Below are 26,542 nucleotides of genomic sequence, written 5' to 3'. Positions count from 1 at the left end.
TGTGATTTATCAGACATTTCTGAGTTCAATGCTGGTGAATCAAGCATTGAACAATCCTCAGATGATGAAAGTGATACAGATACAAACGTGCTATGCTATGGCAGAATGTTTCGAATGACGATGGCGGGCCAATTGAATATCCTTTCTCCAAAAGGGTTACAGGACGTCAATCTACCAGTTGATGAAAGACCACTGGAATATTTTAGCTTGTTTTTTAACAGTGTTATTGAGGGTATAGTCAATGAAACTAATAAATACGCTGAGGAGAAAATTTGTAAACTGATGCCTACAATGAAGCCTTGGTCTACGTGGAGGAAATGGACAAAAGTGATGTTTACTGAAATTTTAGTGTTTATTAGTGGGGTTCTCAACATGGGACTCATCAGTTTACCTAACTTTCAAGACTACTACTCCCAGCAATGGGTAACATAAGAGCCATTTTTTCGTGATGTTTTTACGCAAGGTAGATTTATGCAGATTTTCTGGCTGTTGCATGGTGGTCCTAATCCAGGAGATATTGAAAGTGACTATAGGATATCCAAAATCAGATACCTTCTGAAATACCTACAATCACGGTTCCACCAATTTTCCGTGTGTGTTTGAGTCATCAGTCCATAGACTGGTTTGATGCAGCTTTCCGTGTCAACCTATCCTGTGCTAAACTTTTCATTTCTACGTAACTATTGCATCCTACATCTGCTCTAATCTGCGTGTCATATTCATACCTTGGTCTTCCCCTACTGTTCTTACCACCTACACTTCCTTCAAAAACCAACTGAACAAGTCTTGGGTGTCTTAAGATGTGTCCTATCATTCTATCTCTTCTTCTCGTCAAATTTAGCCAAATTGATCTCCTCTCACCAGTTCGATTCAGTATCTCTTCATTCGTGATTCGATCTATCTTCAGCATTCTTCTGTAACACCACATTTCAAAAGCTTCTATTCTCTTTCTTTCTGAGCTAGTTATCGTCCATGTTTCACTTCCATACAATGCCACGCTCCACACGAAAGTCTTCAAAAACATCTTTCTAATTCCGATATCAATGTTTGAAGTGAGCAAATTTCTTTTCTTAAGAAAGCTCTTCCTTGCTTGTGCTACTCTGCATTTTATGTCCTCCTTACTTCTGCCATCGTTTGTTATTTTACTACCCAAGTAACAATATTCAGCTACTTACTATAAGACTTCATTTCCTAATCTAATATTTCCTGCATCACCTGCCTTCGTTCGACTGCACTCCATTACTTTTGTTTTGGACATTTATTTTCATCTTGTACTCCTTACCCAAGACTTCATCCATACCATTCAGCAACTTCTCGAGATCTTCTGCAGTCTCAGATGAAATAACAATATCATCGGCAAATCTCAAGGTTTTGATTTCCTTTACTGCCTGTTCTATGTAAACATTGAAAAGGAGAGGGAACAAACTGCAGCCTTGCCTCACTCCTTTCTGGATTGCTGCTTCTTTTTCAAAGCCCTCGATTCTTATCACTGCAGACTGATTTTTATACAGATTGTAGATAATTCTTCGTTCTCGGTATCTGATCCCTATCATCTTCAGAATCATAAATAGCTTGGTCCAATCAACATTATCGAATGCCTTTTCTAGATCTACGAATGCCATGTACGTGGGCTTGTCCTTCTTGATGTGATCCTCTAAGATCAGACGTAAAGTCAGGATTGCTTCACGTGTTCCTACATTTCTTCTGAAGCCAAATTGATCTTCTCCCAACTCAGCTTCAACTTGTTTTTCCATTCTTCTGTAAATAATACATGTTAAAATTTTGCAGGCATGAGATACCAAACTAATGGTGCGGTAGTTTTCACACCTGTCAGCACCGGCTTTCTTGGGAATAGGTATAACAACATTCTTCCGAAAATCGGATGGGACTTCTCCTGTCTCATACATCTTGCACACTAAATGAAATAACCTTGCCATGCTGGTTTCTCCTAAGGCAGTCAGTAATTCAGAGGGAATGTCATCAATTCCAGGTGCCTTGTTCCTATTGAGGTCACTCACAGCTCTGTCAAACTCTGACCTCAAAATTGGGTCTCCCATTTCATCAGCATCAACAGCCTCTTCATGTTCCAGAACCAAATTATCTACATCTTTACCTTCATACAACTGTTGGATATGCTCCTGCCATCTTTCTGCTTTGTCTTCTTTCCCTAGAAGTGGCTTTCCATCTGAGCTCTTAATATTCATACACCTAGATTTCCTTTCTCCAAAGGTTTCCTCGATTTTCCTGTATGCAGCATCTACCTTTCCCAGGACCATACAGCCTTCGACATCCTTGCACTTCTCCTTCAGCCAGTCTTCCGTAGCTACCTTGCACTTTCTATCCACTTTATTCTTTAATCGCCTGTTTTCTTTTCTGCCCTCTTCATTTCTAGCATTCTTGTATTTTCGTCGTTCATCAATCAGGCCTAGTATCTCCTGAGTTATCCACTGATTCTTAGTTGATCTTTTCTTCCTTCCTAACATTTCTTCAGCAGCCCTACTGGCTTCATTTTCCATGACTATCCACTCTTCCTCTATAGTGTTTCCTTCAGCCTTTTCATTTAGTCCTTGTGCAACATGTTCCTTGAAACAATCCCTTACACTCTTTTCTTTCAACTTGTCTAGATCCCATCTTTTTGCATTCTTTCCTTTCTTCAATTTCTTCAACTTCAGATGGCATTTCATGACCAACAAGTTGTGGTCAGAGTCCACGTCTGCTCCTGGGAAAGTTTTGCAATCCAACACCTGGTTTCTGAATCTCTGCCTAATCATAATGAAGTCTATTTGATACCTTCCAGTGTCTCCAGGTCTCGTCACGTATACAGCCGTCGTTTGTGGTGTTTGAACTAAGTATTGGCAAGAACTAAATTATGATCAGTGCAGAATTCAACCAGCCGACTTCCTCTTTCGTTCCTTTGTCCCAATCCAAATTCTCCTACTGTACTACCTTCTCTTCCTTGGCCTACCACTGCATTCCAGTCTCCCATCACAATTAGATTCTCGTCACCTTTTACATATTGTATTAAATCTTCTATCTCCTCATACATTCTTTCGATTTCTTCATCATCCGCTGAACTAGTAGGCATATAGACCTGCACTATTGTGGAGGGCATTGGTTTGGTGTCTATCTTGACGACAATAATTCTTTCACTATGCTGGTCGTAGTAGCTTACCCGCTGCCCTATTTTCTTATTCATTATTAAACCAACTCCTGCATTTCCCCTGTTTGATTTTGTGTTGATAATTCGGTAGTCGCCTGACCAAAAATCTTGTTCTTCCTGCCAACGTACCTCACTTATACCAACTACATCTGACTTTAGCCTATCCATCTCCCTTTTCAGATTATCTAACCTACCACAACGATTCAAACTTCTAACATTCCACGCTCCGACTCGCAGAATGTCAGTATCCATCTTCCTGATGATCGCCCCCTCTTGTGTAATCCCCACCCGGAGATCCGAATGGGGGACTAGTTTACCTCCGGAATATTTTACCCGGGAGGAAGCCATCATCATTACCTCATTCATACAGAGAGAGCTGTATGTCCTCGTGAGTTAGTTACAGATGTCGTTTCCCGTTGCTTTCAGCCGTGTAGCAGTATCAACACAGCTAAGCCATGTTGAGTATTATTACAAGGCCGTATCAGTCAGTCATCTAGACTGCCGCCCTTGCAACTACCGAAAGGCTGCTACCCCCCTTTTGATGAACCATTCGTTAGTCTGGTCTCTCAACAGATACCCATCCGATATGGTTGCACCTGCGGCTCGGCTATCTGCATCATTGGGACACGCAAGCCTCCCCACCGCGGCAAGGTCACATGGTTCGCAGAGAAGACAATTTTTCGTACCTGGCAGAAATATATCAATAGACCTGCAACCCCAAGAAACCGAACAAGTGGGGAATAAGAATTTTTGTTCTGGCTGATAGTGCTACTGGGTACATCCATTCTTTGATTCCTTATTGTGGAAAAGTTACTGCAGTTGTAAATAACCTAGATATTATCTGATAAACCGTTCACTACAAGGGTTGTCTGCAATTTGATGGACAGGCTGGCTGTTGCAGTAGGGGGATTAGAGGAAGGTCACAAGATTTTCACAGGTAGATATTACACTAGCGTCAACTTGGCTGAGCTACTTTTGAATCGGAAATGTCACCTTATTGGTGCACTTATCCTTGGCAGGAGAGGAAATCCACCAGATATAAGAAAGAGCCTGAAACTGAAAGTGGGTGAGATAACGGCTTATCATGTAAGAGATGTTATGGTCTTAGGGTGGAAGGCAAACGTGTCGTTTTGATGCTGTCTACTTGCCATAACATGGCAACACAGATTGTGAGCTCATATGGAAAAGGAGGCCAACAAAAGGATACACCGAAGCCAATTGTTGTGTGTGATAACACAAAGGAAATGGACGGGGTCGACCGGGTCAGTAATTTTTATTTTTCTTATGCATTCATAAGAAAAACTCTAAAATGGTGGAGGAAAATTATTTTCTGGGAATTGGAAATAGCCGTTGTAAATTCATACACAATTTACTGCCAGAACATGAAGAAGTTTGGAACTAAGTCCACCCTCTCAGATTCTGCAGGCAGCTGATAGAACAGCTGATTGGTGATCATTGTTCTCCGAAGAAATAGTCTCACTCGTTAGCATTTGCCACAGATACCACCAACAGAGATGTTTCTCCAATTACAGGTGGCTTAGTCACTATGTATTAATTATTAAAAATAACAAATGTCAGAAAGAACTTCATCGTCATCATCATTTCCCTTTATCCAGCTGTAGCCGGGTAGGGGCAAATATGATTCCTCTCCACTTTCTTCGGTCTTTCCACCACTCCTCCTCCAACACTGTGTCCCAGTCCAGGTTTCTTTCTATAATGCTGCGTTGGATGGTATCCTTCCATCTCAATCGTGGTCGTCCACGGCCTCTCCTTCCTTGGATTTGCATTTCCATCTCCTTTTTTGGCATTCTTTCGTCGCTCATTCGCTTTATGTGCCCAAACCGTCTTAGTCGCCTCTTCTCTATTCTATCATTCATTTTTTTCCACTCCAGTTTCTTCCCGGATTTTCTCATTCCTTATTTTGTCTCTTCTACTCTTCTGTAGAACTTAATATCTAAAAATTAAAATATACAACATTATTAACAAGTAGAGTAGCAAACGGAATTTACAGCACATTAATACTTTTTCAAGTTTGAATATACTTAATATCTAAAAATTAATTAAAAAGTAGACTTTTTCAGGTTCGAAGTGGACTTATGACCTAAAATACTTAATATCTAAAAATGAAATAAAAAGTAGAAATACAGAAACATAAAATAAATTAGGAATTAGTATCTGCAAAAGAAATAACTCCAATCTTAGACTGACACCAGTTAAAGCAACTGACATATAAAAAGAAAATCATGGAAAGTAACGCATGAAATATATGTGTTTGGTAAGAGATGAGTTGTGGCAATCAGTATGAACAGCACATTAAATCTTAAGCACAGATAGACGTTAGTAATGACAATTTGTTTGCAGTTTTCCCTACATTTTCGTTATCTATATTTAAATTATATAAATTTAAATAAAATAAAACACTAAAATGAAACACAAATTAACCAAGAAATGAGTATAAATATAGTACATATATACGCCTATAGGGTAAATCTTCAGAAATAGTGAACTGGACTCAAAGTACGACCAATACTTTAACTGTGTATGTATGTTCACTCCGTCAGCGATGCCGCTGGTGGGATCCTCAACAGCTTTGCCATCAGCTGTCATAGATGGCCTAGGCATCACTGAAGAGGCGTACTAGGGAAATGACGAGCAAGGTAGTTTCCCATTGCTTTCCTCACCGAGCCAGAGTTGCTATTACATATCAGTCTGCCAAGCCCACTGAAATGCATACACCAACCGACCCTGAGCAACATTTTCACACCATTCATAGCAGGGTCTGGCTGCATAAGGATTGGCATTACTAGCATCGCTCATACCTCAATCACTTTCATATTGTCAAAGCCAAGGATAAGACAGAGACAGATCTATGAAAGTAACAAAATTGCTCTAGCCTATACCAGAAGACATAGTGCACTGTAAACACTAGGTTCTGCCAGCAAAGGCATTTAATTGTGTGCCTTCTTCAATAATTTTACATAATAATTGTATCTAACAGCAAAGTCTAGATCAAGATCAGGAAATTTATGAACTGTGACGTTATAAGTAGTGCACATTCTGAACAGTGGTGAGCAGTGCTGAACAGTGAGACAAGGAGGAAGCAGAAAGATTGGATAGAAGACAACACTTCCTTGACCAGTGGGCTAAGAACAATCATCAGGACTGTTCTGTGTGTAGCAACAGGAAAGTACCGTGAAACTACTTACTTTTATGAAACATGTTCCATAGGTATGACTTAGCTGTCCTTTTGTGAGATACTGTTTCTTGAAAAACGCTTGGTCAGGGATTTAGCGTTGATGGGACTGAAATTTCTGGACGGTTGATGCGGGAAATCGTTTCTTCAAGGAGCGGATAATGAGGAATTTTTACAACATGGTTTAATTATAATGCTCGCGGGACCATGTAATTTGAACAAAAATCTTGGAAAACATAGTTTCCAGGAGCAGATAATAGAGTTTCCACAGTATTCTTGATTTTTAATTACAGTATCTTGTTCATGAATAGTGTAATTTCCTTTTAAAAAAACAACTACACAAAATTTTTATTTTCTCTTTTTGTAAGATTTTAAATTTGGTGCTTCCAATATTTTTCCACTGGGATATTCAAATGATGATGGGTCTATATGTTTCAGATCTGGCCTGTCCTTTCCAACGCATGTAACAAATACCAGGCAGACTTGAGAATCATGGAACGATGTTGTAGATGTCTTAGGTTTGCTGTGCGCTGTGTGGGCAAACAGTCTGTTCATCTCCTAGAACCTCTTGTAAAACAGGTGACTTTTTAATGTTTTCATTGTACCATACATTTTTTGTTTGTAGTGATTATCAGAATGTGTTTCTGCATCAAGTGTAAATTTTAATTCATCTGCCATATAGTGCTGAGAACCTGAGTACTAGAAATGTGAATTGAACCAAAAATAAGCCACACCAGCATGTAAGTTAAACCACTAAAATTTCAGGGAGAAAAAAGGACAAGGATGGGAGATTAATGTAGGGAAATTGTGATGCACACGTTACCCTCAATTTGTGTTCCATGATCCAGTAAGGTGATATAATAATTTTAATTGCAAATCTGTGTATCTATATGATTCTTAAGGAATTTTGTATTGTTGCATTCATCATGTCATCATTGTGAAATACAGTAAAATCTTGTTAATTCGAAGGAACATCTAATTTGAAGTACTCTTTACATTTTGCCGTACAACGCAACGACACAGATAGGTCTTGTGGCAATGATGGGATAGGAAAGGGCTCGGAGTGGGAATGAAGCAGTCGTGGACTTAATTAAGATACAGCCCCAGCATTTGCCTGGTGTGAAAAAGGGAAACCACGGAAAACCATCTTCAGGGCTGACGACAGGGTTCAAACCCACTACCTCCCGGATGCAAGCTCACAGCTTCGCAGCTCCGTGAAGTACTCTTTAAATCCCCAGGATCCAAGATACATTTTTATATGTATTTTGAATAGGGAACATGCATGATCCGGGGTTTTAATTAAAAATATGCTAATCTGATTCAAAATTGCATGCAGAATTCAAAAATGTGATCAGAATGTACAAATAATAACTCGAAACATGATAAAAATCTACGAAAATGTCACGTCACGCAAGTACGCGATCTCATTGGCCTGACGTCATCGTACAGGTTGACTGAATTAGCAGACGAAGTAACACACAGTGTGCTGTGAGAAGCAGGATACACTTCGCGTATTTCTACTTTACGTTAGTGTCTAGTATGGTTAAATTCGAGGTCTATACATTGGATAATAATCTGAGTGGTATATTTTAGACTTAAAATGAATCCTGCGCAGACAGTGAGGCAGAAAACTTATAAATGGTGTAGAGTTCCGATGTGCAATAGCATACCAAACAAATTGTTTATAAACGTTCCAAAGACGCTAAAACTAGGGAGAAATGGATTTTGGCGAGCTGGAGAAATGCTGGTGATATATCGGAAAAGTCTACAGTTTATTTTTTTGAAGATTTTAACGTAAGATGAATTTGTTTGAATTTTCAAATCACTTTTCCATGTCAGCTGTTCTAGTGGTAATACTTTAAATTTTAATGTATGATGCTTTATTTAAATGCTTCAATTACATCTTGGAATATGAAAGTAATAAACAGTGCATTAAATAATGCTGATTATTAAAGTATTCTCCAAACCTAACCTATGTTTTGGGTGATCCATGTCAAGATAATAAATCAAAGGGGTTATGAACCATTGTGACAGCTCTAATTCTACCAATATATCTTGGCATGGGACAGTTATGTATGTCTTTATTGAAGAGCTTAATTGGTAAAGAAATTTAGGCTATATCTAAATACTCTATAATGTAACAAAGAATAGCGTGTACATCATGAAAGGAAACAACGTGAATTTAACAAATGTATAACTCTACACAAAACCAATGCTTGTCTGTTGGGGTCTTATAGGTTAATAATGCTCAATTATAATAATTATCATAATATTAATGAAATAAATAACATAATTGCACACAGGTGAAAATAGTGATGTAGGTGTTTAAAATATTATCCAACTTATCCTAAGTTTTAGGTTATACAAGCCAAGTCAATAAACCGAAGGGTAAAAATACCGCGCGAGTTGCCCGTGCGGTTAGGAGCGCGCAGCTGTGAGCTCGATGCTGAGGCTGTACCTAAGGCCACGCCGCTTTGTTCCCATTCCTAGTCCTTTCCTATCCCATCGTCGCCATAAGACCTATATGTGACGGTGTGACGTAAAGCAAAAAAATAAAAGTCACAGCACCCAAAGACATTCCTGTATTGAGCGACTAAAATGTCACCAGGACACTTTTCTTTCCTGATATGCTCAGCTTGTTAAAAGCCAAATGTAATTAATGTTATTGGCTTCACGCCCCGCTAACTACTTCTACGATTTTCGGAGACGCCGATGTGCAGTAATTTAGTCCTGCAGGAATTATTTTACGTGCCAGTAAATCTACCGACACGAGGCTGACGTATTTGAGCACCTTCAACTACCACCGGACTGAACCAGGATCGAACCTGCCAAGTTGGGGTCAGAAGGGCAGCACCTCAACAGTCTGAACCACTCGGCCCGACTTGTGAAAACTAGATGAAGTCATATTTATCTTTATCATGTTTAACTTTTTCCCTCCACAAAGATATTTAATTCTCTTTCATGGGCCCCGTAAGTGGGTAGGCCAGTTGTCCCAACCATAAATATATATATTTTTTGGGAAAGATAGATTATAGCCCTATAGTACTATGATCTTTCTTTCTTTCCTTCTTTCTTTCTTTCTTAATCAGTTTATCCTTCAGGGTTGGTTTTCTCTCTGACTCAGCGAGGGATTTCACCTCTACCACTTCAAGGGCAGTGTCCTGGAACGTGAGACTTTGAGTATGGTGATGAAACTGGTGAGGAGGGCCATTACCTCACCCAGGCGGCCTCACCTGTTATGCTCAACAGGGGCCTTGTTGGAGGATGGGAGGATCGGAAGGGATAGACAAGGAAGAGGGAAGGAAACGGCCGTGGCCTTAGGTGCCTGGAGGAGAAGTAGGAAAATACGAAAAACCACTTCGAGGATGGCTGAGGTGGGATTCGAAACCCTTCTACTCAGTTGACCTTCCGAGGCTGAGTAGACCCCGTTCCAGCCCTCGTACTATTTGTTTTCAACTTTCATGGCAGAACCGGGAATCGAAACCGGGCCTCCGGGAGTGGCACACATTAACCACTACACCACAGAAGCGGACTAGTACTATAATTCTACCTATATGTTTATGTTAGTGCTGAAATCCGATTTCTTGCTTTACTAATGCTGAAAGCCCGAAAATGTAATGTTATTCTTTAATAGGGGAGTCAGTCTAGAAGGAAATGTTGAAAGTGATGTGATATCTATCCAGGTTCGTTGTTATCCTAATACTATGGGTTACAGTACATTGCACGTATATAAAAGACACCACTTACAAACTTGCTTGTTATCCGCGAATTTCTGCGGCCATAAAAGTCACTATTTTTCAAGAATGATGACATTTACACATGATAGATTGTCTGACTGTGCTGTTTTGAACCTTTCTTCCGTCATTTCTAAGTTATTCGCGATCATCAATAATAAACAATCGGCTTTTAGCAACGGCTGATGCACAACGGCTGGTAGAGCTCCATGTGGTACTGGATCGTGACGTCACAGCGCGCCGCTTACGTCAGAGGCCGTTTCACTCGCCTTGCGGAAAGGCACTATTAAATATTTTTTTAGTGGTAGAAAACAAGGCAACATACCACAATGTAATACGTTTACGTACTATTTCATTGGTGTACTTTTCAAAAAAAATATTTTTGAAAATGATGCATGTTCCCAATTGCTTAATTCGAAATACAGATAAATCGTCATTTCAGATTTCAGACAATACAGGAAAACGTAGTTTACGGGAACAGATAATTGAGGCTCCACTGTATAGATGTACTGACGCACCACACAGGTTGGTTTAAACGAATACGTAGCATGGTTAATAGTGGGCATGTGGTCCTTCGAAGAAATTTTATTTCTAGGGACCATGTGCCCACTGGTAGGCAATTTCAGAATTATGACAATACAAATAAAACTATAATAATTAATCACAATCCCAAGAAGCAAAAAACAAGGGGAGCACTAAAATGTGATTTTAGGGAGTTGGTCCCACGCAGTATCTCTAGATTTTCATGGCAGCGCTAGGTGTCTCATGCGGCTCCTTCTGCAAGAAATCTCAGGAAATAGTGTATTACAGAAATATGGAAATGGAATATTATGGACACTATTTGCGACAACTCTGCTGCTGAAGACAGAAGCTCTTCCTGCCTTATCTGCGCTGGACTATGTTGTCAGAGCTAGTTCCACTGATGATACAGTAATTATAGCAATGACTGAGCGAATTGGCATGTGTTTAGGGTCGTGCAGCTGTGAACTTGCATTTGGCAGGTATGGATTTGAACCCCATTGTCGGCAGTCCTGAAGATGATTTTCTGTATTACTCCTCTTTTACACTTTTCAAGGGACCAGGGAATACTGGTGTGTAAAAAGGGGGAAAGTGTAAATCGTGGGAAACAACTTGTACAGGTATATATAAAAATGCTCTGGAAAAGGAGGTAAATGTTACACAAATGCATATTATTAATATAGAGTACTTCAATCTCAATCGATTTACTGTAATTACCTTAAATAAAGGTCCATGTAAGTTAATTGCTGTACTGTATTAACTGTTGACTACACTGCCTTTGTACTTCTGATAATCCTTTGCCCAGGAGAATGTTACTGGTAGGTGGTTAAAAATTTGTGTAATATATTCTTTTAATATACAGTAGTTACTTTCTTAGAATGGCTATAGAATTATCTAAGATGCAATATTTTCTCCGAATGAAACATTTTAATTGCTAATATTGTACCTGTATTTGCAACATTAACACAAATTTATTGCAGATGGAAAACTACACAATCACTGCTTCCTACCAAAATAGTCCAGAATCAATCTCTGTTTACACTTCTTATTTCTTATGACCTCTATTTGTTTTTCAAGCTCATAAAGGTTATGAAAATTATTTTCACCCCCCTCTACAGATGACAGATACCTGCGTAAAACATCCACTGCTGCACTTGCATCGTTGGCTGAACGGTCAGCGTACTGGCCTTCGGTTCAGAGGGTCCCGGGTTCGATTCCCGGCCGGGTCGGGGATTTTAACCTTAATTGGTTCATTTCAATGGTACGGGGGCTGGGTGTATGTGTTGTCTTCATCATCATTTCATCCTCATCACGACGCGCAGGTCACCTACGGGTGTCAAATAGAAAGACCTGCACCTGGCGAGCCGAACCCTTCCTGGGATATCCCGGCACTAAAAGCCATACGACATTTCATTTCATCAGCACTGGTAGGCATCACTTCACTGTCTTACTCTGCTTTGTTACTGTCACTGATGGGAGACTCGGCTGCTGTTTGCTCAGCAACCAACTCCTTCACACTTCTTTCCTCTGCAGTGATCACAAAATCATCTACCCGAAGAAAATCTTCAGTAGTGCAGTCTGACTGCAACATTCTCCATTCTTCTTCTTCTTCTTCTTCTTCTTCTTCTTCTTCTTCTTCTTCTTCTTCTTCTTCTTCTTCTTCTTCTTCTTCTTCTTCTTCTTCTTCTTCTTCTTCTTCTTCTTCTTCTTCTTGCAGCTAAGATTCGGGATGATTCTTGAAAAATCCTGCTTTCAAGAAACAATTTCAAATGATAGTCTGCTTAACAGCTTTCCAAGACTTTGCAATGAAGTGAAGCGCATCCAGGATTGAAACTTTAAATGATGATGGATCCTTTCCAGCATTCATGTCTGTTAGGTCATCAGCCCAGAGGCTGGTTGGATCCTCAAATAGCACCACCAAAGGTTATGCGGTTATAAGGAAACCGCAAAAACCAATGGAAGCACCAAAATGAGGCGTACTAGGCAAGACGAGGAGTGAGGTAGTTTGCCATTGCTTTCCTCACTGGGTCAGAAAGTGCTATTGCAGCACGACTGACCCTATGAGCAACACCTTTCATAACACTCAGATGCACTAGTTGTGCTCTGAATGCCATTACTCAGCACCACCCATACCCCAGCAGCTTCCATACTGACACAGCCATGGATGAGACTGGGACTTCAGTGAAAGCTACACTTTACTCTGGCCTGTGCCAAGAGATGGATACAAAAGTACTCTATCCATCAAGAAATGGCAGCAGGCAACCATAAGGAATAAAATTTGCTGCACTAAGTTCTTCCTATAAAGTGACTTAAAGGAGTGAATAACCCCTAAATCCATAGGTTGTAGCTTGCTTGTGCAGTTAGCAGACAGAAATTCAAACTGCACATTCCTCAAATTAACATCCACGGGATGTGCAGGACAACAGTCGGTGAAAGGAAGGATCTTCCTATTTTGCGCACCCATTTTTTAATCCATAGCAATTAACTGCTGTAGGAAAAGATCTGAGGTCATCCAAGCTTTATGGTTGGCATCGTAGGCTGTAGGTAATGATTTCACATTCTTGAAGCAGCAAGGCTTTTTTAGATTTCCCTATCACATAGGGGTGGAGCTTCTCAGAGCCATCAGCATTGGCTCCCAACATCACTGTGAGCCTCATCTTGCTGTGTTTACCACCATGGCATTTATCTCCTTTGAATGTCAAAGTCTTGCTGGGCAACACACTGAAAAACAGTCCAGTTTCATGTAGGTTAAAAATGTTCCTGGGTTCATAATCCTTGGTCAGCTCCTGCAATCTTCTATCGATCCATTCTTCCACAATTTCATCACTAACTGCAGTAAATTCCCCACAAACAGTATTTTCTCATATTTGCAGTATGATGCATACTTCATTTTCTTGGAGTTTGGTCTGCATTCTGAAGCACTTGATGTAATACTTCCTCTGATTTTCACAGTTGTATTCAGCGTGTGGGGAAAGCAACGGGAAACTACTTCACTCCTCATTTCCCTAGTATGCCTCTTCAGTGACGCCTAGGCTATTTATGACAGCTGTCGGTCGAACTGTGGAGGATCAAACCAGCCTTCGGGCTGAATACCCAACATACATACACTCAGCGTGGATACAGGAAGCTGCAGTTCACGTGCCAATGAAACACGTGTTCCGCGGTGCGAATCAACCTTTTCTAATATTCGAACTTTCTCATCCATAGAAGGTTTTTCTTTCCTTCTATCTTTCCATTATTAGCAGGAAAACAATAAAGCAATAACAAAGAAGGATTAACAAATACATACACACGACGGGAAAGAAAGATCCCGGCAATTCGCTTTGACCGCTCAACTCACATAACAAGAACAAAAAACGTAACAAATAACAAAAATAAATGTGATGAATCACAGACAATAACTTTAAGAACTCCAACAACAAACGCAAGTGTAAAACAATAACCGTGAAATAACGAACTCGGGCAAGACAAACACTGAATCACTTGATAACGTCTCCTTCTTGTGGCTTATACTGTACTTAGCAATAAAGCAAACACCTGATATCTCCTTCCTCTTCTTCTCCTTTGCAGTTTTGTTGGGCTCTGCATTTTGCCATTACCCAGATACTGTATGTCCGGAATTATACGTTTTTGATTTCTATTGGTTGTTTGTTTACTTGCATTCAAAAGTCATAGGATTATGGTGGAAAGTTTGTGTGTATGTGAGAGTTAATTCAACTCTTTGTCAGATTTGAAAATAAGGTTTAGGATGTTGTGGAAAACACCTGATATTAAAGAATGCGCTGCATTGGTTAAGTGGAAGTTCAATACTGAGAGTTATTATAGACCATGGTTGTTTGATTTGGACGTCATGCTATGGTTACTCAAAGCGTTTTAGGTTAGTTGCGACGCCATTTTACCTCGAATTTTTTCCTCTTGAACGGCCTGTTGTGGCGTAAATTGTGGGAAGCATAAAATGTCACAAACGTATTTTGAGGATTTTAATACATTGTGAGCATAGAAAATCTCAGGGGACCAACAAAAAATGTTATAAAAGACGGGAAAACATAAAAGCCGGGAACGTAAGTGCAGGGTAATACTGTACGGACTAATGGATACACATGGAAACACAATCAAACAAAATCTATATAAAATTACCTGTTCTGACTGACTCATCATCGTTGAGCCAAAACTAATGGACATAAAGAAATGAAATTTTGAGGATACGCTTCTATTACAATGTAGGTGCTCACTAAGGGAGAATTTTTGGATATTCGCTAAGGGGGTGACCGGGGTGGGGGGTGGGGGGTTGTGAATTGTTTAAATGAGTATGTCTATATCTCTAATACGTAACATAAAACGTTAAGTTTACAGACATAAAAATTGGTAATTGGAACCTCCTTTTAAAATAAAGGAACACGTATATTCTTGTTTTCGGAAGATCCACTTAAGGAAGGGAGGGGGTTTTAAATAAGTGAAGGAGTTGGTTACCAGGCGAATTGGCCGTGCGGTTAGGGGCGCGCAGCTGTGAGCTCGCATCCGGGAGATATTGAGTTCAAACCCCACTTTCGGCAGCCCTGAAGATGGTTTTCTGTGGTTTCCCTTTTTCACACCAGCCAAATGCTGGGGCTGTACCTTAATTAAGGCCACGGCTGCTTCCTTCCCATTCCTAGGCCTTTACTATCCCATTGTCGCCATAAGACCCATCTGTGTTGGTGCAACGTAAAATAAAAAATAAAAAGAGAAAGAGTTGATTTATTTTAATGGGGATACTTATGTCTCAAAAACTGAAGATGTTACAGATGTGAAAGTTGGTATTTGGAATTTCCTTTCAAAATAAAGAAACAAGCATTTTTTCTTTTCGGAAAATCCACTTAAGGGGTCAGAGGTGAAATGAAGTGAAATAGATCGAATTATTTTTGTGAGGATACCTATATTTCAAAACCTGAAGATGTTACAGAAGTGAAAATTGGTATTTGGAATCTACTTTAAAAATAAAGAAACACGTAGTTTTTGGTTTTCGGAAAATGTACTTGAGGGGGGGGGGGGGGGGCGTTAAAATGGAGTTGAATTATTTAAATGAGGATATGTATCTCAAAAACTGAAGATGTTACAGGCGTGAAAATTTGTATCTTTTTTGGAAATTCCACTTTAGGGTGGAAGGGGGCGGGGGGGGGGGGGGTGAAAAGAAGTGAAAAAAGGGCAACCCAGGATGGATGGTTCATTTTCCTGCATGTTTCTTTGAAATCCACGTGATCGAAGCCGCAGGTTACAGCTAGAAATTATATACGAGGGTTGGGGCAAAGGTCATTGCAACCATTTTATTTCTTGCAGTCACCAGCCCGATTGGAAAATGCGACATATACAGATGAAAGGACGAGGTGGGAACTACACGTGTGGACATTGAAGAACACACGAACATTGCACCTTGCATATTTATTACGGTAGGGTACAGGACACTTTGTGAAACATTCCAATGAGAAGGGCAAAACCAAAGCATACATCAAAGATCTAGAATATCCTGAGAAAAAGGAAGCATACCAGCAGAAAATCAAATGCAACCTACCTCATAATGAATTAATACCAGTCCAAGAAGAGTGGAACAGGTTTAAAGAAATAATTGTGGGCACTGCAGTTGATACAGTTGGTAAAACAAGCACCAAAATAAAGGAGAAAGAAACCCCTGTTGGAATGCCACTATCCAGAAAGCAACAAAGGACAAGGAGAACCAGAAGGGTGTAAAAAAAAATGAAATCAGACTGAGAGAATTAGATCAGAAGTACAGAGACTTGAAACTTAAAGCTGAGAGATTAATCAGATCAGAAAAGAAAAAATGTTGGTTGGATTTCACTGCCAAATTAGAATTGGACAGCAAAAACAACAAGGAGCTCTCGTACAGCATTATGAAAAATAGAAGAAAACCATATGTACCAGTGAAAGCTATAGAAAATGAGGATGGAACGGTTGTATGCGAAGAGACAAGTGATGAGGAATTATTTTGCACAGTTTTACAATGGAAAAGATGCAATGGAGAAGGAAGGAGAAAGTTCAGAAGCTGAGAGTGAGAGGAGTAAAAGTGAGCCACCCCTGACCTGGTCAGAGGTTGAAAGTGCTTTAAAGAACATGCAGCAAGGCAAGTCACCTGGCATCAATAAAGAGAGTGTTGACATGATAAAGGCTATGGGAATTCCTGGAGTTCATTGGTTGTTCAGAGTTATAATGCCATCTGGAAGGAAGATAAGGTTCCAGAAGGTTGGACAAAGGGGATTATAGTTCCCCTCTTCAAAAAGGGATGCAGGCGTCAATGTAACAACTACAGAAGAATCACACTCCTGTCTCATCAATTAAAGCTTATGGAGAAACAGCAACATCATTGAACCTTAGCTAGAAGAAACATTCCAGACTCTCTCATCAAAAAAGTGAAAATGCTGTATACCCATTGTCAGAGCTGTGTCCAAATAGGCAGCGGAAATTCAGAATGGTTTGTGACTTCTAAGGGAGTGCAACAAGGCAGTGCATTTTGCCACTGCTATTCATCTCTGTAATGAACGAAATCATAAAGAGGGTTAAACAACAGTGTGTCAGTACTGATTTCGAGGCATTGGCTTTCGCAGAAGATGTGGTGATTTGGGGTTGCACAGAGGATGAAGTACAGCAGAAACTAGATACCTGGAATAACCAATTTAAAGAATTTGGCCTAAAAATTAGCCCTAGGAAGACAGTAGCCATGAAAGTTACTAGGCAAAGAAGTAGTTTGAATATTATGCTAGATGGAAAGAAGGTAGCAGAAATTTATCAGTTCCAATACCTTGGCAGCATTATTGTAACTCAAGATGCGGTTGCTCAGATGAAATCACCAATAGGATTCAGGAAGGAGCTCATTTGTCCCATCAAGTTGGCAACCTCCTCTGGGACAGCCAAATTCCTTTAATATCTAAGAAAACTTTGTATCATGTCTACTTCGTACTAATAACAACACAAGGTCTGGAAACTTGCACCATCAACAGAAGGGATAATAGCAGACTCCAGGCTGCAGAAATGAAATTCCTGAGGTCAGTGCTGCAGAAAACGAGACGAGATAAGATCCGGAATGAAAAGGTCCGCGAAGACATCCAAGTGAAACTACTCAGAGAAATTCTAGCAACACCAAGATTGAGATAGTTTGGTCACTTGAAGAGTATGGATCTGAAGAGGGTAGCACGAAAATGGTTTGCAAAAATCTGGAGGAAAAGCGACCGAGGACACAATGGATCTACCAAATAAAAGATGAACTGCAAGGAAGAGGAGTGGAATTGTGTAAAGTTGAAGAAGAATTGTACTTCCATAGACATAAGTGAAGAGCACTCTTGCACTGCACCCGGGAAACTGGAGACGGTTAAATGATGATGTACAAGACAGGACTGGTTTCATGGTGCAAAATAATTACAGCCAATCACACCACCTACATTACAGCACAGCACACCACGCATACAGTTGACATGACAAAACTGGGTCTTTTAAAGGCCCTCATAATAGCCCCCTGAAATGTTCTCCACACGCTGTCAGCGATATGAGAGGCACTGAATACCATCAGCGTCACCATTTGCCGCATCATTCGTGAATCGGGTCATCTGTTGTCGCACAGCTATAGCAGTGTCCTCTCAGTCATTCTGTTACCTTTTGTATGAGATGAATGTCACAGGGCGAAAAGTCAGGAGAGTGCGACAGGTGCTCCAATTCCTGTCATCCCTAGCGCTGCAGTTGCCAACGTACAAACTCCTGCTTTTATGTGGTTTTGTGTTTTCTTGCATTATGATTGCACTCTCCGCAAGATCCGGACATTTCTCCCGAAAACCACGTCATACCTGTTGCACCAGGAAGTCCATTTAATACTCTGCGCTCACTTTTCTGCCACGTGGAACGAAATGGCACACAGTGACACCCCCGATGTCATATGCGACGATCACCATCAGTTTCACAGGGGAAGGATTCTGATAGAACTTCTGCCACCTTGGTGATCCAACAAGTCGCCAAATCCGCAGACTGACGTTTGCGTTCTGGTTCCTATGCCCTGGCCCAGTATTCATCTGTGGCGATTATTCACGACAGGAAGTGGTCGCCGTCCTGTTGCCAGCATACTAGGTGGTCGGAGCGTGTTGCCTATTGTATCCACCGTTGAACTTCCGTCAGTGCATGCAGTACCCACCGGTGCATTTCTCAATGCTGCTTGCCCTCTCTAACTCCAGTAACATCTGTCGTCCCTCTTCCTTCAGGAGCTGCTCGAGGACAAAATGTACCATGTCGGTCATCCCGAGCGTTGCTGATCGCCGGTTGCCACGCATTCTTGCTGAAACTTTCCTACCCACCATGTTACTGTGCGGTATGGGAGTGCATATTTCTAAACAGCTTCCACCAATTCACTGTGACATTCTCTCGCATTTATCCCCTGGAGAACGGCTGTTTTTATGTATGCACACTGCTGAACACGGGTTACTTCCATCTCGCACGGCGCTTTGCAGACAACTGATTTCACAGCACTCGTGCTACTACCAGCAATCACAGAGCCATCTGTTGTTGTGAATACACACTATGCCTGCATAGCTTCCATGCAGCAAATAGCAGCTTGTGATCCGCAGTGACTTTTGCCCCAAACCTAGAATAAAAAGACTATGCTTCTACGAATATAGGTTCCACTGTCGACCATTGCCGTAAACTATTCACACCCTCTGGTGGTAGTTTGTACAATTTAAAGGCCAAAAGTTAATAACAGAAAAGTTTGAGTTCCACTCATCAAAGTATTTCAGGGCCCAAGTAATTACGCACTAGTAGCACTTGTCAGAGTATGGCAACGGAATTTTTTTTTAGAAGAGGTGGCAAAGAGGAGAATTTTTGTCTTCTTTACCTCACGTAAATAGCAGTCCTCTGTAGAAAAACGGTCGAGTATTGGCCACAGGGTTGCCAGCCAGGCTTCTCATGATATTCCTGGTGAAAACCCGACTTCTGATGAACACTAGTCGGGATTGGTGAAAATCTTGGGGATTATCCCCTTTTTCACCTCGCATAATATTTGAAGGGATAGCATCCCTCTGTAGTTAAGCGGCTGAGTGTTGGTCTCGGGGTTGCCAGGCAGATTTCTCATGATATTCCTGGTGAAAATCCTACTGCTGATTAACACTAGCTGGGATTGGTGAAAATCCTTTTTTACTCTAAAATGAGCAATATTTTACATAATTTAGTCTATTTCTTAATTGTCTGTTAGAAGAACATTTCACACAATTTAGTCTCTGCTTTTAATTTTCCATTCTTTGAATGGGAGGGTTTAAATGACTGTATTGTAAAGGTAGCATAATTTTGTTGATATGAAAACAATGCTCACAGCATGGTACATCCCTGAGTTGTGTGAGAGTTTATTCCTCTTCAGTTAGTAGTCTGCGATATCAGTACCCTATCAATTATATGTGACATTATCAGAGAGCGACTATGTATCATAAATGATGATTTGAGGAATTTAATGTCTTACATTATATATAGCTATTAACTTGATTTTTAAATGTCTGTTTCAAACAGAAAAGTGTCCCGATTTTGTTCACAAGAGACCTGGAAATCCTGGTTGGCCTACACAACCCAACAAATTCATGAGTAGTGGTTGAATTTTTTAAGGTGGAAAAATCCAATAGACACTCGATGCTATATTATGTTGGCAATAAAAGATTTCTGGTGATACATACAATTTTTACTGACAAAATGAATTAAGTATGATTGTACCATGTGGTAGCTGGTATCATCACTACTAGCGCTACAACAAGAGAATTGCCAGTTTCAAACAGTAATGTCTTAGCATAAAGCATAGAGCAAATCTCTTCAGACATATATTGAAATGCCATTTCTTTAAAAAATCACATACATATGGAACTATAATGATCTATTTAAATCAAAGCATATTCAGAGGTAACCATGTTAAAAGAGGAATTCCTAAGAGTATTTCACTCTGTTAGGTAATCACGCTGACATTCCTTTCAATGTCATATTTTGATATCTTGGAACCGTGATTTTGTTTTGCAACATTTGTTGCACATATAGCAATTGAGAGCTATGAGAATTTGTCAACCTCAGCACTTAGACGAGGAGCTCAGCCACCTCAACATGGGCCTACTCGCTAATGGGTACAGCCATGAAGATATCCAGCGAGCACTCCGTCCCAGACATCCAAAAACCAGGGAGAAGGAAGACGAGTGGCCTGCAGCTAAAGCCATTCTGATGTATATTGGGAAAAACCTGTGACAGAATAGGGGGGCTAATGGAGTCTCGTGGGGTAAAAACCATATATAGGCTAACGAAAAAATCCAGGAACTACCTAGGTCTGCCAAAGACAAGCACCATCCTCTCTCCACAGCAGATGTCTACAAGATCCCGTGCAGCTGCGGCCAGGTGTACATAAGCACTACAAAACGCAGCATCGCCACGCGATTGAAGGAGCACAACAGACACAGCCGGCTGGGACAAGCAGATAGAGCATCAGTCGCTGAACACTCACTGCTAGCAGGCCATGGCATACAGTACAGCAACACCGAAGTACTGTCATCTACCATGTCTTATCACGCCCAGCTGCAGAGGGAAGCCATTGAAATTCTGAAGCACACCAACAGCTTCAACCGTGAGGAAGAATCTGAATGGGTAAACAAAGCCTGGTTTCCAGCCCTGAAAGCCTTAAATCCGGAAGGGCATGATGGCTGAGACAGAACAGAAAAGGCAACGGGTGATCAGTGCCTGTCTCCGCCATGGCAGGTCGATGTAAATCGAGCTCCTTAATGCTTCAACCATTGGCCGAAGAGGCCATTCAGCGACCACCCCTACAACATGGCAGACCAATAGGTGAGCAGCATACCTTAGCCTGCACTATATAATGAGGTAGAATTACAACACCAGTTCATTCCACTGAGAGCTTCACTGCTATCGAAGTCATTTGGAACCCTTGACAATGCCAAGCGCAGTCTTCAGTGAAACGTCGGGACAGTCACTTGCTCCTAGACCGCGGTCTACAAGCGCGGAAAACACTGACATCATTTGTTGCACAGTCCACTACTGTGTTTTCATTTCTCATTCTCCTTTTGTGGTCTACAACATCTCAAATATCAATTTCTGCTGCATATATTTTTTTATTATTATCCTTCCTTGATACTGTTTGTATCTCAGCTGCATGTATTGTATCATTAAAACTAACCAATTTATTTTTCACAATCATGTGTGTATGTTCTCTTATTTTACAGATAGTTGTCCTGTACCAGTTGTACCAACATAGTTGTTTCCTCTACTTAGGTAGCATTCTAGTGGATGAGTATGCTACAGAACCTGGTTGTGTGCAAGGACTACTGGATATGCTCCAGGCATTCATAGGCCCAACATTCACAGTACTACAGGAACCTAATGGGCTTAAAAACCATCCTGATACTGTTGATGACTTATTTAGACTTTGTGCTAGGTATGTATTATATATATTTTTAATGCTTATGCCATTGTAACTTGTCTAAAAAGACATATTTCTCCTACTTTCCATTAAAGCTGTGTAGAATTCAGTAAATAATTTTTGAGACTGTAATTTCATGTGTTACCAAAAGAACAAATAGGAGAACGTATATACAGTAGCAAGAGACAAGTTAGTTGTTAAGGCTGCACAAGAGGCAGTTGTACTGCCCCACTGCCTTACAAGATTCTGGAGATGTATGTTCTCAGGTGATGCCTGTATTAATATCTCACTGGGAGAAGGGGCAGGCCATACCTCTTTTCAGTAAGTTGAGAACAGTAAAAGAAACTACAAGGTGTGGAAGATTGACTTCTTTTCAGATCTCCCAGAGAGAAATAGTTGTAATGGATTGGCCATAGTATAGCCACATAGTCTTGCTGGCTGAGGAGAGAAGACACCTCAGTGTGTGCTTGCGGCACTCATCTGACCGTAGTACATTTTGCTCACAGAGTGTGGGGATGTGGCCAGTCTCTGCCATAGTCTAAAACTTCCTTATACCGTACCATGTCCCTCATTCCATGAGATTACGAGAGTCGGTAGATCACTTCGTCCATTGTATGAGGGGGCAGTGGTCTCTTTTATCATTTTTAACTGAAATATTTTTAGTTATTTTTTAACTTTTTCGTATATCAAGATCAGATAAAACCAGGCTATTGAAACAACTATTTAACTACATTTGGAAAAGTAAAACAAACAAAAATTGGTTCAAAGAAGTTCAGTCTGATTTAGAAGAGGTTGAATATTACAATGCAACAAATTGCAAATAGAGAAAAGAAAAGAATTCTGAAGAACAAACATATAAGACTTAAACTAAAAACTTTGCAACAAAAGCAATGTCATATTTGATGAAGAAAATGCAATCAGGTAGGAAAGAATGAAGATGTTTTGGGAGATGAGGAAGATGTTGAAAGCTAAATTCCCAGTTAATTCTTTGAAGACTTATATGTATATGGTGCTCCAATGCGGGCGTAAAATATGTAAATAATAAACTATTTACTTTTAATCCCTCTTTCAAGCTAAATTACTCTTGTAGTGAATTGGGTGGCAGTAAATAACACAATCACTCAAGGCTCCAACAGGTTTAGGCAGATGATACCCTTTAGTTGGGTGCTGGTCCCCCATTGGAAGAAATGCCAGTAAAATCAGCAGGCATTGTTTGTTTTTCAGGTTGAGGGCTGCTACAAAAGCATCTATACTCCAAGTTAGGAGTACCTTCATAATATTTATGAACTTACTTTTTTAAAGCAATGCCTTATCAAATTTTGTTACATTTTATTCATATTTTAATCATTTTGTGAAAAATAAGGCATTGCAAATCAGACCCACTATTATTGTTTGGGTCATCAGTCCATAGCCTGGTTTGATGCAGACCTCTGTACCACCCTATACTATGCTAACCTTTTCAACTTTACACAACTACTAAATCTACCCCCTGCAGGTGGGGGATGCACATGTAGAATACACCCGCGGTATCCCCTGCCTGTCGTAAGAGACGCCAAGGGGCGACCAAGGGATGATTGAATTAGAACCATGAAACTACTCTTGATTCGTACCATCATGCGGGGAACACCATGGGTTGCATGTACTTGCGAGTAGTATCACTAAATTGGTACGAAATAGGTTTGTGATTAGTTGCAGTAAAAAGCCTGGCCTGGTGGATTCCAGTACCCGTGTGTTGTACCCATGTGGGCAACACCGCGGGTCTGGGCGTAGCCTGTGAGTTGTACCGCTATATGAGCGGCACCGTGGGTCAGCGTTGCCTGTGATTGGTACCCACTATGTGAGGAACACCATGGGAATATCGGCACCCGTGACTAGTACACCTAGGTGAGGAACCTTACCGGTTTGCGTTGGCTATGAGTGGCGCCATTGTGTGAGAAACACCATAGGTCTGCGTTCCCTGTACGAATTGCAATACTTGTGAGTAGTACCATCTTGTGTGGACCACCGTGAGTCTTTGCTACTTTTAATCAGTACCCCAAAATGACAAATACCATGGTTCTACTTTACTCGCGACACGTACCATTCTGTGGGACCTTAGACGTGAATTTAGCACCCATTCAGACATCAAGCATCGTTGTGCTTTATAAATGGTCCCTTGGTCAGTAATACTCTAATTAACTACCTTCTTTTTGAATCTGATCCACTGTTTTTGTTTGTTTGTTTGTTTGTTTGTTTGTTTGTTTGTTTGTTTGTTTGTAGGGTTCATGTCCATCCATTCATTCTTCATGACATTTTTAAAATTTTATTTTGGTCAGTGGAAGAATTTGAAATTTTTGTTATTTCATTTCGTACCATTAGGGGCCGATGACCTCGATGTTCGGCCCCTTTAAACAACAAGCATCATCATCATCAACTACTAAATCTACTCTAATCTGTTGTTAATATACATACCTTTGTCTACCCCTGCTATTTTTACTGCATACACGTCCCAAACCAATGCCCACCACAATAGTGCAGGTCTGTATGCCTACTTGTTCAGTAGATTATGAAGAAATCAAAAGAATATATTGAAATGAGAATGCCTCCACGACATTCTTTGTCAAAGTATTTCTAACGTAACTTGTTCTAACGCCTGTCTGAAAGAGTTTGAAGAGACCGCTGAACTGATCGTAATTTAGTCCTTGCCAATACTTGGTTCGAACACCACAAACGACGGCTGTATACGTGGATGAGACCTGGAGACACTGGAAGGTATCAAATAGACTTCATTATGATTAGACAGAGATTCAGAAACCAGGTGTGCAGACGTGGACTCTGACCACAACTTGTTGGTCATGAAATGCCATCTGAAGTTGAAGAAATTGAAGAAAGAAAATAATGCAAAAAGATGGGATCTAGACAAGTTGAAAGAAAAGAGTGTGAGGGATTATTTCAAGGAACATGTTGCACAAGGACTAAATGAAAAGGCTGAAGGAAACACTATAGAGGAAGAGTGGATAGTCATGGAAAATGAAGCCAGTAGGGCTGCTGAAGAAATGTTAGGAAGGAAGAAAAGATCAACTAAGAATCAGTGGATAACTCAGGAGATACTAGGCCTGATTGATGAACGACGAAAATACAAGAATGCTAGAAATGAAGAGGGCAGAAAAGAATACAGGCGATTAAAGAATGAAGTGGATAGAAAGTGCAAGGTAGCTAAGGAAGACTGGCTGAAGGAGAAGTGCAAGGATGTCGAAGGCTGTATGGTCCTGGGAGAGGTAGATGCTACATACAGCAAAATCAAGGAAACCTTTGGAGAAATGAAATCTAGGTGTATGAATATTAAGAGGTAAGATGGAAAGCCACTTCTAGGGAAAGAAGACAAAGCAGAAAGATGGCAGGAACATATCCAACAGTTGTTTCAAGGTAAAGATGTAGATAATTTGGTTCTGGAACAAGAGGAGGCTGTTGATGCTGATGAAATGGGAGAACCAATTTTGAGGTTAGAGATTGACAGAGCTGTGAGCGACTTAAATAGGAATAAGGCACCTGGAATTGATGACATTCCCTCTGAATTACGACTGCCTTAGAGGAAACCAGCATGACAAGGTTATTCCATTTAGGTGTAAGATGTATGCGACAGGAGAAGTCCCATCCGATTTTCAGCAGAATGTTGTTATACCTATTCCCAAGAAAGCTGGTGCTGACAGGTGTGAAAACTACCCCACCATTAGTTTAGTATCTCATGCCTGCAAAATGTTAACACGTATTATTTACAGAAGAATGGAAAAACAAGTTGAAGCTGAGTTGGGAGAAGATCAGTTTGGCTTCAGAAGAAATGTAGGAACACGTGAAGCAATCCTGACTTTACGTCTGATCTTAGAGGATCACATCAAGAAGGACAAGCCCACGTACGTGGCATTCGTAGATCTAGAAAAGGCATTCGATAATGTTGATTGGACCAGGCTATTTATGATTCTGAAGGTGATTAGGATCAGATACCGAGAACGAAGAATTATCTACAATCTGTATAAAAATCAGTCTGCAGTGATAAGAATCGAGGGCTTTGAAAAAGCAGCAGCAATCCAGAAAGGAGTGAGGCAAGGCTGCAGTCTGTTGCCCCTCCTTTTCAATGTTTACTTAGAACAGGCAGTAAAGGAAATCAAAGAGGAATTTGGAAAGTGAATCACAATCCAAGGAGAAGAAATCAAAACCTTGAGATTTGCCGATGATATTGTTATTTTGTCTGAGACTGCAAAAGATCTCGAGAAGCTGCTGAATGGTATGGACGAAGTCTTGGGTAAGGAGTACAAGATGAAAATCAAAAGTAATGGAGTGCAGTCGAACAAAGGCAGGTGATGCAGGAAATATTAGATTAGGAAATAGTCTTAAAGGAAGTAGATTAATATTGTTACTTGGGTAGTAAAATAACTAACGATGGCAGAAGTAAGGAGGACATAAAATGCAGACCAGCTTAAGAAATAAAATTTGCTCACTTCGAACACTGATATAGGAATTAGAAAGATGTTTTTGAA

At 40.4% G+C, this 26,542-nt stretch overlaps 1 protein-coding gene across 2 annotated transcripts in view; it reads left to right on the top strand.

Moving 5' to 3' along the window:
- The window catches only part of Tnpo-SR (transportin 3), a 239,055-nt gene that overhangs the window by 144,037 nt on the left and 68,476 nt on the right, over positions 1 to 26,542 (top strand). For both annotated transcript variants that reach the window (XM_067153792.2, XM_067153791.2), the window contains 2 exons: positions 6,792 to 6,932; positions 21,832 to 22,043. In XM_067153792.2, the coding sequence (XP_067009893.2) occupies positions 6,792 to 6,932; positions 21,832 to 22,043 (353 nt within the window). The remainder of the gene's footprint in view (positions 1 to 6,791; positions 6,933 to 21,831; positions 22,044 to 26,542) is intronic.

This window comes from Anabrus simplex, chromosome 9 (genome assembly GCF_040414725.1).
Source record: "Anabrus simplex isolate iqAnaSimp1 chromosome 9, ASM4041472v1, whole genome shotgun sequence".
Taxonomy (NCBI): domain Eukaryota; kingdom Metazoa; phylum Arthropoda; class Insecta; order Orthoptera; family Tettigoniidae; genus Anabrus; species Anabrus simplex.
This window is presented reverse-complemented; position numbering and strand designations above follow the sequence as displayed.